Here is a 17,106-nt window from a genome sequence, read left to right as displayed (position 1 = left end):
AAAGTTTGGAAGCGGACATTCACGTTTCCCCCTGTGTGTGTAGGAGCTGATCCGGTCCATGCTCGAGGTAGAGGTAGACCAGAGATACACTTCCCTGCAGGTGCTGGAGCACCCCTGGGTCAATGTAAGCTGCAGACCCCGCCTCCGTGACATCCGACCAATCAACTGTCAACGTCTCACAGGAAATGAAGTTTGACCCTCTTCCTGTTTCTGCTCTCTTTTTCTCTCCTCCACCTCTTTCCCCTTCTCTCCCTTGTAACCCTAACCCCCTCTCCTCCTCCCTTCTCCGCCTCTCCTCCACCTCTCTCTGCTGCCTGTTCAGGATGATGGTCTGTCGGAGAATGACCACCAGCTCTCGGTAGCGGGGAAGATCAAGAAGCACTTTAACACCGGCCCCAAGACCAGCGACACAGACGCCGGGGTGTCGGTCATCTCGGTAAGCCCCGCCCTCTCTAACTCCATCACAACACAACTCTCCTGACCTCGACTCGACTCCATCTGTTGTTTGGATGCCAGATTGGGAATGATGTGCTGGTTGACAGTTGGTAGTGGGATTCACTGGGTTTTAGGTGAACCGAATGCACTGGTCTACCAGACTGGTTGAGATCAGTCTGGACTGGTTTCAGAGTGATTACGAAATTATTAAACTGGCTGGAGTGTGCTCATTTTAAGGTTGAGTGCACTAGTTGTAAGACGGAGTGAATAATTTTTTTTATAGGCTTTTAAGTTTAAGATGTTCAAGTATTAGGATGGTCTGGACGAGTTTTAAGGTGGGCCGAACAAGTTTTAAGGTGGACTGAACACATTTTAAGGAGAAATGTGCTGGTTTTTCCCTGCTCAGCTGGACCACAGCTTTTCCATGCAACGCTCTGGGTCGTTGGATTTCTACCAGCACCCAACCATGTACTGGATCAGGTACGCCCGTTTCAGCCAATCCGAGGCGGCATTGCTGGTTTTACGCCCGCCCCCCTGTCTGTGCCCCAGCGTGCTCATTGGCTGCTTGCGTGTTCCGTCAGTAATCTTAACCCCTCATAGGCTCAGCCATCAGTCCTGCACGGGCCCTGCATAACCCCATCTGCTATGCTGTCCCTGTCTGGCTTTGTGTGTGTCTGTGCATCGTTGTGATGTCCTCGCACACGTGATGTGTGTGCCACACGTGGGCTGTGTGTCGGGGGTGAGAGTGTGTGGAGGGGATGTGTAAGTGTGTGTGTGTGTGAGTTAGGGCGTCCAGTGTGTGGCTTGCTCTCCTCCCAGTGTGTGGCCTTGAGTCGGGTGGTCAGGTGGTCCCGTCCCCTGCCGACCCACGGATGAATACCTCTGTGTTTGTCTGCTGCCCTCCTGCTTGTGATGTGTGACGACACGCCCGCTTCCAAACCTGCTCGGAGTCAGTATCTGATTGGTTGTCTCTTGTCTCTGCCCCCAGACCACCGCTCTTGATAAGGAGGGGCAGGTTCTCCGACGAGGACGCCACCAGGATGTGAGGTCACAGCAGTTGCCGATGACGACAACAACGACAAAGATGGAACCACCCAGTTGCCTCCCCGGCCTGCTCTTGGCCCCCTCCTGTCGAAGCCCTCCCCCAGGGCCCGGCCCCGACCCCGACCCCTCCCCCAGCCCCAGCCCTGACCCCTCCCCCAGCCCCAGCCTCCCCTCGGAATCGGACGACGTCTCCCTCAGCTCGGCCAGCACCGTCTGCACTCCCACCTCTCCCTTCTAGAACAGGGGGAGGAGGGAGAAGAGGAGGGAGAGAAGGAGGGAAAGGAGGGAGAGAAGGAGGGAGAGGAGGAGCAGGAAGAGGGGGAGAAAGGAGGGAGAGGAGGAGGGAGAGAAGGAGGGAAAGGAGGGAGAGAAGGAGGGAGAGGAGGAGCAGGAAGAGGGGGAGAAAGGAGGGAGAGGAGGAGGGAGAGAAGGAGGGAGGGGAGGAGGAGGAGCAGGAAGAGGGGGAGAAAGGAGGGAGAGGAGGAGGGAGAGAAGGAGGGAGGGGAGGAGGAGGAGCAGGAAGAGGGGGAGAAAGGAGGGTTGCCTAATATTTTTCTCATTCTCCACAGATTGAGGGGTTGGGGGGGGGGGGGGGTGGCAGTTGGTTGGGACAGGGAGGATGAAACAGTCAGGGAGGGGTGGAGGGGTGGTGAAAGGAGGCGATGGGTGGTCCAGACTGAGGATGAAGAGAGAGGGGGGGGGAAGTGTGAGGAAGAGAAAATGACTTTTTCTACTATTCTCTCGTCTTCGCATCCGTTAAAGAGCTCCAGGAGCGAGAGATGGTGACACAGTTCACCTTCTGGTGATGATCAGAGCTCAACCGATGAAACATCTGGCAATACATGGACAAACAGGAACTGTTGCTATATCATGTTCTAGTAAACCTTTTTTATTTATTTTTTTTTACCACGGAAACACGTTTTTAGATCGATCGTATTGAACGTAATAGAAGGTGCGTAGATGTAGATTTGAGAATACTTTTGTCAAAGTGGTATAGCCTTCCTTGACGACATGTCCGATCACATGGAGCGAATAAGGGTTTTAAGAGTTTAACGGAAGCTGGAGCCGTTTCTCCGAAAAACAAGTGTTTACAGTGTGTTTGTTTTTAATCTGCTTATACTCCAGAATTCCTCTTAACTATCATTCTCACCACGAAATGGATGCCTTTCTGTAATCAGACCTGGGTCAAATGCTATCGGTGTTCCTTTCGAACCTGGGTTGCACACGATTAAACTCCAGCAGACTGGAACCAATGGACCACACCTTTAGGCACCAACCGGGAGGCAAACCAAACACACCTTCCGAATACTTTCAAAATCGTTCAAATTGATGGCAGTTGACCCAGGTCTGCCTGTCACGTCTGAATACAGCACACCCGTTTACATGAACATGAGAGGACTGATTAGACGGTTGCTAACGAAGCCTGGCAACCGCCAGTCAGAGAGGGATGGGCATCAGAGGACTTCTTCTGTGTGTCCACATAGGTCTTGGATCAAACCAGCGGTAGCACTATCCATGCCTAGCACACTGGAGACAAGAAACAGCACAGCAGTTACGAAATACAATTCACACAGGTCATTTTACACATAAAAAAAACAATAAAGTCTTCTCTATAGAATTGATGTTTATCTGTAACCCTGATCCATTGGAGCCAGAGAGTAGCTTGCTCTTACCACAATTGATGGTGATGGGTTCATGTTTGTATGCTATGTACATAGTATAATTTTATTTATTTTGATAGTCCACAATATATTTATTTATCAGTAGAGAGGAGCAGTGAAAAGGTGGACCACAGTGTAAGTGAATACCTAACAAACAGTCGTCATGTAATAAATAACCATTGCAATGAACTTCCAGCCACAACTCTGGGATTGATGTCACCTTCTCAGCGCCCGTGTCCAATGGAGGGAGCTTAATGAGAGAACACGACCATATATGGTGTTGAAAGACAAGGCCAAAGAGCCTCAGTCCGACAGGATATGAGGTCGAGGGTGTTTGAGTCTGGTGCAGATGATTTCCCAGCAACTATCAGTTCTCTTCACGCTACTGTGTGTACAAGAGACTGTGTCATCTTCACCAATCGATGTGCCCACAGTGATGTCTACGCAGATCTGTCCCATCCATCATTTCCCCCTCCTGCTTGGGCATTGCTGATATCCTATGGGATTATGGGTATTGTAGTTTGGTACCCGCCACTTGAATATACAGTAATAAATGTGGTTCATCAATGCTCTCACCCTTGCACCAATGTATTAGCATATGTTGCATACAATACCTATACCTCTGTTCCAATATTGTTTATTAAAATAAATACTCTTAACAAATTGTTTGTGTATGTTTATTGTCAATAACATGAGTAATCGAATCCAAATACAAACTAACAATATCACATACATCTTTCCATCATGATTTGTGTTTGTAAATTACATATTTTATACCTTTGTGGCCGTATTTGTTATTACATCTCACAGTGACTTTCACTGATGTTGGGATTTGGGATTCACAGTTGCAAATACTACCGTATTTTCCGTTCTTGACATCTGTGGTAATATACCACCCAGAGACAGTTCCATTAGTGACCGCTAGACGGCGGGTTTCTCTTTATCTTGAGACTCCACCCTTCTATAACTGGTTGTTGTTGAAGCCAAGGAAGGGGGAGAAGCTAATATCAAGTGGATCCACATGGTGTGGTTTATTTGTACCTTGCTACATGATGTAATTCATATATACCTTTGCCTATAAACATAGAGGGATTTGTGGATTGGTTTGTACGGAAAAAAACTAAATTTATTTCCGGTATTTGGTGCTACTAGCGATCTAGTTCACGGCTGTCACACCGTGGAGCTAGCTTTGCTAACGTTAGCTAAACTTAGATTCAGATTTCGCCTACTGGTTATTGCTAGCTAGCTAACGACATCGTCTGTCATGAGCGAAGATGACACCTCATCAGCGAATAATAACAAAGACTCGAGCATTTCGCTTTTGCTCACCAAGGATGGACAGACATACTATGTGGACAAGAGCGGCGTGGTCGATAGTAGAAATGTAGTCACGCCGCAGGAATCCGAAAACAACATGTACTCGTACGACATGGATGACCCTGACGAGGAGAGCGACGTGCTGGATACATCTGATCCGAGGGATAGCGCTCCAAGTCCCGATGACCCGAACGACGAAGAGGCTTTCGGCGAGAATGAGAACGTCTCCAAATCCTGCACGTATGAGGGTTGTCCAGAGACCACAAACCAGGTCGCGAAGCAGAGGAAACCATGGATGTGTAAAAAGCACCGCAACAAGATGTACAAAGACAAGTACAAGAAGAAGAAGAGTGACCAGGCGATGTCTAGTGGAAAACTTGAAGTAGGCACCATTGATTGTTTTGTTACATATTAATGCAGCCCGCCCCAAATACCAACACACATCAACAAATAGGCATGTGAGTTAATACATGTATTCTGCAGGTACCGGTAATGTGTACATTACAGTTTTTTTTTCTTCTTCTTACATGTGTACCAGGACAGCTCTGAGGAAAGGCCTGTTTCTGTCAACAAGCAACGTTTAGGGAGTGTTGGGGACCGGCCAACCAGACCCTCGCTCATAGAACAGGTGCTCAACCAGAAGAGACTGGTGAGTCAGACTTTCTTGAACCGGACTGAGGCAAACAAATAAGCAGTCTATATCAGTGGTTTTCAACCCTGGTCCTCAAGTACCCCCTGTCCTGCATGTTTTAGATGTTGCCCTGCTCCAACACACCTGATTCAAATGAATGGGTTGTTATCTAGTTATGCCGAAGCCTGCTAACGACCATTCATTTGAATCAGGTGTGTTGGAACGGAAATATCTAAAACATGCAGGACAGGGGGTACTTGAGGACCAGGGTTGAGAACCACTGGTCTATATAACACTTGCTCATGTTGCATTGGGGAAGCATGGCTAATCCTACCCTCTCTCTCTGTCTTTCCAGTCTCTCCTGAGAAGTCCTGAGGTCATCAGCTTCCTGCAACAGCAGCAACGACTTCTGACCCAGCAGACCCACAGCCAATCACAGCAGGAGTTCCAGGGCTGCTAGGGGCAACGGGGACATGAAAACAGTCGGCTAGGCTACTTCTCCTTGTTGGGGATGGTGAGCAAAGCACCGTCAGATCATGCATACTTGACTCTTCCAACACCAGCACCATTGGGGAGGTGGTCTATTGTGCGTCAGTTATGGCGTTGATAACGTTTTCATCCTTGACGAGGAAATACGTCACAAAGTGATTTTAGAAATGTGCTACAAAGGGATACTGTTGCGCCGTCAACTGTTTCATACTGTCTAGTCCATTAGAAATGCAGCTGAAGTGTTTTATGTAGTTAGAGCTAAAATGTGACGTAAAATTATGATTTTTTTTAACTTATTTAAAATGGCGTTGTGTAACAAGATCTTTCTGTAAGTAAGCTCTGTAATGTGTGTTATGACGTTTCTCTATGGCTAAGTTATCAAGTCAATGCGTGGCATGTCTACACTTTTAGTTTGATGTTATTTTTATGATCAAACATTTGTTTGTTTTTGTGTTACAATCATCAAATCAAATTTATTTGTATAGCCCTTTTTACACGCAAGCATGTCACAGAGGGCTTCACATATGCCCATAGAACTGCCCCTCAACCAACCTAAACCCTCAAGGAAGACAAGGAAAAACTCCCAAAAAACTCAACAGGAGAAAAAAATGGAAGAAACCTTGGGAGGAGCAATTCAGAGAGGGATCCCCTCCTCCAGAGACGGTTGGTGAGAGAGAGGAGCAGAACACAGGCTAAACATAGTCATACAGTGTTGATGTGTTTTTAAAACACATCCATTGTTCAACTTTATAGATGTAGGACAGGACCGGGAGACTCGCGACCAGGTCCAGCGTTGGCTGACCAACAATCATGCTTCCGTGGGCCATGGCGAGAAAACCTTAAGGCTAGTGGTCTGTCTGAGTTTGGCTACTGTGTGTGTATATCCCTGTGAGCACCGAGTGATAAAAAGATACTGGACATGTCAGTGCTGCATCTAGCAGTACCAAGAATGCCCATAAAAAGATTGATCTCTTGTGACACCAATTAGACCAGACTGTTTCTTTGAAAAAACTTTATTGGAACAGGTAAACGACAGCCAGTACGTGACACACTCAGGAAGTCAGGTACATATACTGTATCAACGCATACATACTTCATAGCCTATTTAAACATGTGCATACTATTTGTACCTACATGTAAATCTCAATTTATGGCTGTAAGTGCAGAAGAAAAAGATTGTAGCCTTACTGAAAGTAACTGAAATGCTTCCTACTGAAAATATGGCTGCTAAGTAGTTTAATGAAATATTGGAACTCTTCTTTTTGTATCGCTAAAAGATGACATAAAGTTGACATTTCTTGCATGTTATTCTTTTATTTATAGAAAAAAGACAGTATTTATGATTACACATGCCACCCCATGGTGACAGAACTGCACAGAGTAACGCTTGTAAAAGGCTGTGAACAACTTGTGTGTGTGTGTGTTAGGAGACAGAGGAAATGGGGTTGTGAGGTGAGCCCATTTGAGTGAGCACCTTGTCCAGCCACTGTAGTGGTCCATGCAGATGCACCTCTATCCAGCAGGGGGTGCTAGTGACATCCTGGCGGTGGTACTCTGCACCCCAGCCCTGGTCAGAGGAAGCAAGGAAGTCGGACAAGAACTTTTTTGACACTTGGGACCAATGATTAATACATGTATTACAAAGCCAAAATGTTTTACAGAACATAATTAGAAAACACGTTGAGTTTTCGTTTATACCCATGCCTATGAAGTTGTGTGTGTTTGGTGGCAAACGTATGTTTCCGTGCGCAATGTGTGTGCTTGCTTTGCGTAATAAGAGACGACCTGTGTGTGTGTGTGTGTGTGTGTGTGTGTGTGCATGCTAGGGGACTGTCTCTAACACACACATATCTGCATGCAGAAGTCAAAAGGTCAAAGTAGCAGCATATTCAGTTCCAGCAGGGACTCTGCATGGAGATTTTATTAGGAACCTATAGACATAACTCCCTAGCTGCTGTTAGACAGCCTTAATTTAGCAGTGGATGGTTGAAAAAGCAAACAATGGCATGGAATGATTGGCATTCAGCACAACTATAGTGCCGTACTTCCTATCCCATGTACTAACCTATTGTAGATTGCTTCAACTTTAGTGGATATTTCAGTTTGGAACATTGTCTTTAAGGAGTTTTATTTCCATCGTTGACATGTTATCAAAGCTGGGCCCTGTCCAGTGCGGTTAGTACTGTGGCGACTTTGACAAAACTCACAGCCCCTGACCTCTAACCTCCGACCGCTCTGCCCCTCGCCGATGACCTCAACGAATCCCCTGACCCCCGTGACCTCTGCGGCGGTTACCTTGACGAAGCTCATGCGGATGGTGCACATCTTGGTGAGCTCGTAGACGACCTCGAAGCCGTGGTTGACGGACTGGGACAGCAGCTGGGCGAACAGCTGGTTGTTGAAGATCTTCAGGCTGCAGCCGCTGGGGATCTTGCACACGGTGGTGGCGTGGAAGCCGTGCTGGTGGTTGCAGTTGCGGCTCTGGACGAAGATGCTGCTGTCGCTCAGGCATTCGGCGTACACCTCCCCACCCACGTAGTACAGGTGCACTCCTGGGGGGGAGGGGGGGAGAGATGGAGGAGGAAAACGAGAGGGAGAGAGGGGGAAAACGAGAGAGATGGAGGATGAAAAGGGGAGGGAGAGAGAGAGATGGAGGATGAAAAGGGGAGAGAGAGAGGATGGAGGATGAAAAGGGGAGAGAGAGAGAGATGGAGGATGAAAAGGGGAGAGAGAGAGAGAGATGGAGGATGAAAAGGGGAGAGAGAGAGGATGGAGGATGAAAAAGGGAGAGAGAGAGAGAGAGGATGGAGGATGAAAAAGGGAGAGAGAGAGATGGAAGATGAAAAGGGGAGAGAGAGATGGAGGATGAAAAGGGGAGAGAGAGAGATGGAGGATGAAAAAGGGAGGTGGAGAGAGAGAGGTTAAAATACTTGCCATTTGTGTTCAGAGAAGGTGGTGACCTTTTGAAGGTTTGGCACATAGGCATGCTAATGATACGTTCTAAACAAATAGCCTCTGGATAGTCTCTGCCCTTGATCCCGTGTGTGTGTGTGTGTAGAGGGAGGCATTGTTGGCTTGTCTCCTGCTGACCATCCCCTCTGAAGCTCCCACAACTCTCTCACACAAACAAACACACACAAACACAACTCTCTCACACAAACAAACACACACAAACACCCCACAACAGCTCGATTCATGTTTACCCATGGCCTCATTTTATCTCTCCCCAACTCTAGTGACAGCTACTCTGACACTATGTGAAGAGCCAACATAAGTCGAAGCCATTAACTTGTCATATGGATCTCTTTAGCTTGCTCACACACAAGCTCAGTCTGACAGAGCTACGCAGACATGATGGATAGACTGGCGCCAGCCATAGCTACACTGATGAATGACTCAACAAGAAGGTCTTTTCCTTATTGAAAAAACACAGGCTTAATACATCGAGTGGAGGGGTTGTTTTACACAAAGCTGACACTGTTTTATTTCAGTCCAGTATGAGGTATTGGCTCCCACTACTGCAACAGTCCTAGTAACAGGACCTAGGCCAAGTATGAATACAAAATCTGGGCTAAGACCTGGGTGTCCTTGATTTGGGCCACCAGCAACAATGAAACCAGTGGATCGGTCACACCACTGGTAAGGCAGAGCCAAATCAAACGCACCTCGAATCGATCCTACTCTGACTGTCCTTGAAGCCTGAAGCCTCAAACCACTGAGACTTTAAAAAAAGGACAAAAAAAAATCTTTTTAGTAGATCTTGTGAGTTTTAATGATCTAATTGTATTTTATATTGATGTTCTACCTTGTTTTATAATCTTAACTGTAGCACTTTGAGATTTGTTTTCAAATTCAAAAGTGCGTTAGAAATCAAATGTATTGTTATGATGACGAACCCGTACCTTTGCCGATGTGTCTGCGCGTGTGCTCGATGGTCGAGTTCCGGTTGACGTTGGACAGCAGGCCCAGGCAGAAGCGGTTCTTGTTGTTGGACGGGTCGGTGAAGCCGTCGACCAGGACGCTCCGGGAGGAGGCGTGGAAGGTCTCCCCGACCCGGTTGTTGAGCTCGTAGTACGCTACCGAACACCAGTACTCTGGCTCCTCGTAGCACACCGGCCGCAGGTCTGAACAGCAGGAACCAGGGACAGGTGATTCAGGAACCAATTAACTCATTCACATTTACATTACATTTAGTCATTTAGCAGACGCTCTTATCCAGAGCGACTTACAGTAAGTACAGGGACATTCCCCCGAGGCAAGTAGGGTGAAGTGCCTTGCCCAAGGACACAACATCAGTTGGCATGACCGGGAATCGAACTGGCAACCTTCGGATTACTAGCCCGATTCCCTAACCGCTCAGCCAACTGACTCCCCCTGAGCTCCCTCACGGGAGTTCTTGTGGGTTAAGTCTACGATTTATGTGTGCCGGTGCATCTTTGCGTGCACATGTTTTTGTGTGCGCGTGTGTTACCTCTGTGAGGGGCGGAGAAGGTGAGTTTGTTGGTGTTTGCTGTGTCTCCAGGCTTCAAGTCCTCCTGGGGCCCAGTTTCCATCATGCTGTAGGGGGGTGGTGGTGTCTCTGTTTGGGGTGGGTGGAGGAGGGGTGGGGGGGGGGGGTGGAATTCACAAGCCAAACGTCCTTTTAAGCATAAGAAAGCTCACAGCTAATATTTCTGCAGTCAAATTGGATCGGGCATTTTTGCAGCGTGACCATGCGATCCCCCCCCCCCCCACCTGTGATGTGATAGGGGCTGCTCCCAGGCTCCGCTGCACTGCTGGGAGAGTTGGGGTAGCTGTGGGTGCCAGAGGACTGGGTGAGAGAGGAGGAGGAGGGGGAGGAGGAGGAGAAGGTGGAGCAGGGCAGGGCGGGGAAGGAGTCCGGGTAGGTGGCGTTCTGGGGCATCAGCGGTTCGTTGTGCAAGGAGGCGTTGCGGAACTTGGCCAGCAGGCTGTGCTGGGGGTTAAACTCGCTGTGGCGGGGGACCAACACCGGGGGCAGCACTGAGGGAGGAGAGGGAGGTGTAGGGAGAGGCGGGGAGAGAGAGGAAAGAGGGAAAGCAAAACGGAGAGAGCGAGAGAGAAAGACAGGGATAGTGTTGATCAATAAATACAACTCTGCAATATCAAATGACTCAATCTATGTACTCCTGAAAAATGTGTTCCTGTTTTTATCCAATAACCTTCAACAACAAGTAGAAGTCGCCCTCGACACACATACAAGGTTTCAAGGATTCAACCCCAAACTGCTACGACAATGTCTTATTCTCCCTAGCATATATATCATATCCATATCATAGATGTAGAATACATCTGTCCATCCAACCATCTACCCATCTATTAATTAATATACCCCCACACATTTACATTTAGTCATTTAGCAGACGCTCTTATCCAGAGCGACTTACAGGGACATTCCCCCCCGAGGCAAGTAGGGTGAAGTGCCTTGCCCAAGGACACAACGTCATTTGGCACGGCCGGGAATCGAACTGGCAACCTTCAGATTACTAGCCCAATTCCCTACCTGCTGAACCACCTGACTCCCCACACACACACACACACCCAAACTTATCCATACACCCACTCGCCCGTCTGCCCACCCTGCTCCAGCCCTACCTGGGGTCTCGACCCGTCTGTAGTGGTAGGGGTTGATGCAGATGTCCTTCTGTTTGGCCCCAAAGGGGAACTCGCAGCATTCCAGGGCCTTGAGCTCGTGGTGGGACTGCAGGTCGGGCCAGCGCCACACCCGGCAGTAGATCACATGGGGGAGGCCCTTCCTGTGGGACACCTGCAGCCGCCCGTCCAGGGAGCGGGGGATGGTCACGCACTTGCCTGGAGACAGCGGAGGGGAAATATGGGGGTCAGATGGCTGAGCGGTTAGGGAATCGGGCTACCAATCAGTAGGTTGCCGGTTCGATTCTCGGCTGTGAAAAATAATGTTGTGTCCTTGGGCAAGGCACTTCACCCTACTTGCCTCGGGGGGAATGTCCCTGTACTTACTGTAAGTCACTTTGGATAAGAGCGTCTGCTAAATGACGTAATGTAATGAAATAACACGTTGGCCACGGTCTGAAAGACCTGCTCTTAATTCAAACTGACGATGTTTCGATTGGTGTGGAATTTGTCATGGACGCCACGGCCCTGGGGCCCTTCAGGAAGGGGGCTTGGGTTCGAATCCTATGTCTGGCTTTTCTGATCTCCCCCAAAGAAGGCAGAATAATGCACACTTCACCATAAGGATGCATTGTCAGCGTGTTCATGGTCGGCGACGGCGACGACCATGTAGAGACAGAAATGACATGCCGTCATGTAAATAACATAAATAACATAAGGCCATTTAGTTTGTTTAATAAAAGAGCAAGCTATAAACCTGTTTTATAGGAAAGGTAACCTTAAATTAGACTTATTTTTATTTTGTGATCGGGCGCTATATATATATATATATATAAAAAAACAAACAAACTAAAAAAATTTATCTTTAAGAAAAGCCCACTTTAGAGATATATGTTCAACATCGTCATGTTCTATTGAAAGCTTTCATCCAAAATCTCCTTGGGGGGATATGAACCTCCAACCTCTTGACAGGGAGTCATGCACTCTAACCACAGAGCTAACCCTCCCAACCTGAATGATGGATGTGGACAGTCACACTTGCTCATAATCAATCCATCATTTGAGAAACACACCTGGCAATCGTTTGCATTGATTGGCAATAAGGTCACATGACCAATACCACCTGTTACCAATGACCAATGTTAGAGCTAGATCTGCTACCTGTTTCTATCCTGGTGATTGTTACATTAGATCTAATTGATCTCGATAGGTAGTATTGGCCATGTGTTCTTATTGCCAATCAATGCAAACGATTGCCAGGTGTGAGAGGGCGATTGTGAAAGGCAATGACTCACAGTTAGGTTTAGCTCAGGTGCATGATTGGTTGAAAGCAGCTGCTAAATTAATACGTTGTTAAACGAATCATAATCTCATGAAATTGCAGCACAATTGGTAGTTCAAATACATGTCCTCATGCAACATCCCCCAGATGGTTTCAAACCCAGCATTAGGCTGCTGGTACTCCCTGCTCGTGCCCCTTCATGTAGACTTATAATGCGTCTTAAAAAAAAGCCTACTTTAAAGACAGGATTGCCATGGCCTCTCAACCCATTTAGTCTGTTATCTTTGCTGACAAACCCCACTCCACTTTAAAGATGTATTTTCCTTTCATGTGACAGTGTGATGGAGAAGAAGGGCCATGGGAAGGTTAGTTACGTTGGTTCATTTGATTCACGTAATTCTTGTGAAGGAAAATGGAGCAAAACGGAAATGACATTTTCCATTCGTCCAACCCTTTTAGCTAAGTAGCTGGCAAAATGACTGTATCCTACCTTTAAACAAGAAGCCACTAATGTTTGTTATTCACGTTTTAATCTATGCAGTCTTCATCGATAATAAATCAAACTTAATTTTTTATAGATATACTAATGTCAGTTGTGGGTTTGTCTTTTAGTAACGATAAAACTTAAGTACACCCAAAGAAAATCTCTGTCTTTCTCCAGATATTTGAACATTATGGACGTTTTATATAAATGAAAACAACAAGTTTGGAGATGTGTAGCTAAACAAACTGCTCCAGCTGCAAGCACACTTCAAATTTCCCCAGAAATTGTACCCTCCCTCATAGTTATATTCATGATGATTTGTCGAACACTCACTTGGCTGTCCGGGTGAGCTGAGGGCTCTCTCCAACTCCTCCATCGCTCCCTTCTTCTTCTTCAGCTTCTTCACCAGAGAGTCGACGGCCTTCTCCGCCCACTTCTCTTCCTCGTCCCCCTGTTTCCATCCCAGCAGGCGCTTCACTGCCGGGCTGGTGAAGGAGAAGAGCGAAGTGATGGAGGTGGTGGTGGAGTGCATGTCGGCCGGCCGTCCGGCTGGCTCGCTATCTGGAGAGGCGGCCGAGGGTTGGACTGAGCGAACGAGGGTTCTGGTGGATGCAGAGAGCGGAAGCACAGACGCAGGACGTGATGGATGGAGGAGTTGGAAGAGACGAGGGAGGGAGGGAGAGTCGGAGATAGATAGCGCGGAACAGTCGTGTCGGTGGGGAAGCTGGCACGACGCCACCGCAGAAACACAATCTCAAATCCTCCCTCTGCGTGGGCACAGTGGGAAATCTGGCCGGGCCTCGGAATCCTCCTGCTGGTGATGTTTTTCCTCGCGCAGCCAGAATTCCGGGGGTCAGGTTTCAATCATTCTGGTGAAAGAGGTGAGAGACGGTATTAAGTGCTAATACTGGCAACAAAGCAGAGGGCTCCGGTACGATGATTCAGAGGTGGGAGAGAACAGAGGTCTTGGGATTGACTTTGTTTAGGGAGAGGGGGGAAGGATGGATGGATGGAGGAAGGATGGATGTGGGTGGGGGGGCTTATCCTGACCACTAAGCCCAATTTGAGTGCTTGGAGTGGATTTATATCTAACCACAGTCCAGTCTGTCATCCTCCGACACATGTTGCATCCAACCAAACACAATCATAAAGTACTGATACTGTCCAATATGAATCGCAACCATGCAATCTTTCCAGACATAAATCCCGGAGGAGAAGATATTTCACAACGAATTGGACAATGTTTCTTTCTGGGGACTCGTACTTCAAAGGGACCGGTCGGACTTGGCCTATATTGGGAAAGCGCTGCTTTCGTTCTGTTCATTGGAACTGTGTGTCGGTGTCAGTTCTATGCATGCTATTTCTACGATCATGCCACAGACCAGGTGCCATGCTGTCTGGCCAGCACATATCACATGCCTCTCAACACACAGACAGGCAGGCTATAGGCTCTCAATCTCGCCCCTTTCCCTTTCTATCCATCTCCCCCTTCTCTCTTTATCCCTCTGGCACTAATCCAACCACATTTTGCAGTAATTGGCTATTAAATGGTCCCTGGATAAGAAACCGTATGCCAGGTATAAAACGTGGTGGTTCCAGAGTTAAGAGACCTGGTTAAGGCAAATCTTATGGATGAGTTGAAATTCTTATGTCCAAATCTCTAGGGAGGGTTAAGATCTGACCCCATGCCCCTGCTTCTGTCAGACAAGGAAGGTGATCAAAGCGCAGTGGAAAAGGATATGTAATCTGGTTGTTTACCCTATTGTGGGCTTTTAAAAGGAACATCAAGCATCCGCCCTCGCCCCAAATATTATCACGGGCTAAGTCGCATGGTGTAGTCATCTTGGACAAAAATAAAAAAAATCGAACCGCTGAAACTGAATCAGAATGAAAGATGTTCTTGTGCTGATATAAAGAATGCGGGGAAACGGAGTGGCACGTGAGTCCCATCCTGCGCGCGCCGTACGCTGACCGTAAAGTAGGCTACTGAAACCCCTTTCATTCAAGATAAACTCCTAACAATGTATAAGCAACAACAACACAGAAAACTGCCAGTTAATATAAACCCATAGTTTAACAAGTAACCATATAAACAGAGTTACGATAAAGCCCTTACACAGTTGAGTTCAACTTTTATGGAAGCCCCTCGGTGCTCTAAACCCTCTGTGCTACTCGCCCTTGTTCCACAGCTTTTATGAAGCTGGCGTCACACAGTCTACTGGCTCAGATAGGCTTAATTACCTAATGCTTTATCATGAGGACACCCTCCCAAAAGTAAACACATCAGTTCCCCTTTTACTACACACCATTTTATACAAACATGCCGAGGTCTCTCCCTAACCTGGACACACCTACACAATTATTTACATGCATGATACAGCTGTGTCACTCGTTTCCGCATCTTTATTTTATAACAACACTGAAGGTGAGGGAAGCCAATGAACTTGCACGATTGCCCTAAACTAGTTTATAAACTCTAAATATACGGATAATTAATAATTACGGGGAATAGTATATAGTTTTCAAATAGAATAGCCTAAGGACTATTATATAAAAACACTATGGACAACAATTAGGATGTAACATAAAAGTTTCAAAAAAACAAACAATGAAACGTTTCGGTGCCTTGATTTTTTTGGACATAGCTACAGAGCATCATGCTCCCTTAATTGGCTTTCAGATCTTCTCAAATGTTTACGTCTTTCCCTGATAACAATTCAAATTCAACAAACATTCAGCAAAATAACAATGAAAATGCAACCGAACAGCCAATTTATGTATTAATTAATTCACTCACCCCTTGCTCTGATAAAAAAAAAAAGTTGACTCGGTGATGTGTGTGCCTTTCTGGAGCGATCTAAGTCAGCAAACTACAGGCTGCACTGCGGCTGAACTCTCCAGCTATGAGGTGTGGAGCGTGTTTGTGAGGGGCTTCGGAGCCTCTGCGATCCGAGAGAGCGCCACAACCTCGGCGTCAGCCTGGCTGGAGCCGCAGCGCCTGCGTGCAAAATCCCTCCGCCTTGTCCCTGGAACTTTCCCAGCATTTCAGAGATTGAGACAGACAGCGGTGATGTGTGTGTTTGTACGTGTGTGTGTGTGAGAGAGAGACTGTGTGTGTCACTGGTGAAATACGTTTATTAATAGGTAATTTCAATCCAGGTGAGACATAACAGTACAAGTAACAGAATAACATATCTTCTTCATATCTTCATGGTTCACATGGCTGTAGTTTACGTTACATTGTGCAGAGGTCTATTGTTCCATAAGGGACCATCTGATACAGGTCTGGGTGTGGCAGTCTGGGAGCCACTTACAGTCTGCAAACTTGATCAGTGTTGTCAACCTCAGGAAGTGTCTTCTTTCCTATCTGTAAGCGCGTGTAGGCACTCGTCTCTGACATGGATATATATGCTTACTAGTCTATTGAAACACTGGTTAACGTTGACAAAACACGCAGGCCTTGTATTTATAAAATGTTGATACAGAAGTCCTTGTAATTCCTTTTACAACTGAGTGCATAAATACGACGATATTCTATAGGCCTAAATTGCACCTGTGCTTTTTGCACTGCCTATCATATGTTTATGAGAAAAGCCGTGTTTCCCACTTTAATTCTTATCAACAAACACAGCATCAGTATTTTCATTGAAACTTTTCAGCGTGCCTTTCAGTGAAATATCCATCTTGAATGCATATGAATTGTACTAGAAACTTTATTCCTGAGATCTTTCTGAATGCGGATGAACACACACCGTATTGTGAGTGACGTGACTGGTCCAGTTAATGACGCAAGCCCGGCTGGCGACAGCGAGTCTAGAAGTTTGACATTTTCACAGTTTACAGCAACTGCTGTGGAACGCAACAATACTCCCAATATGAAGCACGTCCAATTCAAAAGGTCCGTGCAACCCATATTTTCATATCCAGGTTGATCATCCTACGAGCATTCTTTGGACGCGAAGCAGAGCACTTGTCCGTGTATGTCATTGCATAGGTATAGCCTCCAAGCGCGCTGTAAATGTGCGTGCGTAGACGTGCAAGGAAAGTAATGTATATTATCCCACGGCATGCCATAGTTGTGTATGTATGTGTAAGTGAGTGATACTGCAGAGACGAGATGAAACACGGCCTGACTGTCTGGTATCTCGCACAG

General features: G+C 46.9%; 3 protein-coding genes across 4 annotated transcripts in view; 2 read left to right on the top strand and 1 right to left on the bottom strand.

Annotated features, from left to right (window-relative positions):
* dclk1a (doublecortin-like kinase 1a) overlaps window positions 1-1,506 on the top strand; it is a 39,035-nt gene extending 37,529 nt beyond the window's left edge. The window contains 4 exon segments of the mRNA XM_067228804.1: window positions 44-124; window positions 323-436; window positions 842-915; window positions 1,424-1,506. Coding sequence (XP_067084905.1) covers window positions 44-124; window positions 323-436; window positions 842-915; window positions 1,424-1,481 — 327 coding nt within the window. The 3' untranslated portion in view covers window positions 1,482-1,506.
* Window positions 1,507-4,124: 2,618 nt separating this feature from the next.
* On the top strand, window positions 4,125-6,557 carry rfxap (regulatory factor X-associated protein). 2 transcript variants are annotated; one of them, XM_067228810.1, is made up of 5 exons: window positions 4,125-4,839; window positions 4,996-5,106; window positions 5,444-5,602; window positions 6,112-6,240; window positions 6,331-6,557. In XM_067228810.1, exons 1-3 carry the CDS (start codon window positions 4,405-4,407, stop codon window positions 5,546-5,548), a joined length of 651 nt encoding a protein of 216 aa, XP_067084911.1. In that variant the 5' UTR covers window positions 4,125-4,404; the 3' UTR covers window positions 5,549-5,602; window positions 6,112-6,240; window positions 6,331-6,557. The 2 variants fall into 2 exon arrangements, with proteins under 2 accessions (XP_067084911.1, XP_067084910.1); XM_067228809.1 differs by having other exon boundaries at window positions 5,444-6,240.
* Window positions 6,558-6,580: 23 nt separating this feature from the next.
* smad9 (SMAD family member 9) lies at window positions 6,581-15,904 on the bottom strand. Its single transcript, XM_067228806.1, has 8 exons — window positions 15,751-15,904; window positions 13,287-13,822; window positions 11,191-11,406; window positions 10,312-10,578; window positions 10,049-10,156; window positions 9,480-9,701; window positions 7,873-8,129; window positions 6,581-7,144 (listed from the first exon to the last, which is right to left on the bottom strand). Exons 2-8 carry the CDS (start codon window positions 13,483-13,485, stop codon window positions 7,001-7,003), a joined length of 1,413 nt encoding a protein of 470 aa, XP_067084907.1. The 5' UTR covers window positions 13,486-13,822; window positions 15,751-15,904; the 3' UTR covers window positions 6,581-7,000.
* Between the last annotated feature and the right edge of the window lie 1,202 nt (window positions 15,905-17,106).

This window comes from Osmerus mordax, chromosome 25 (assembly GCF_038355195.1).
Source record: "Osmerus mordax isolate fOsmMor3 chromosome 25, fOsmMor3.pri, whole genome shotgun sequence".
Taxonomy (NCBI): Eukaryota; Metazoa; Chordata; class Actinopteri; order Osmeriformes; family Osmeridae; genus Osmerus; species Osmerus mordax.
This window is presented reverse-complemented; position numbering and strand designations above follow the sequence as displayed.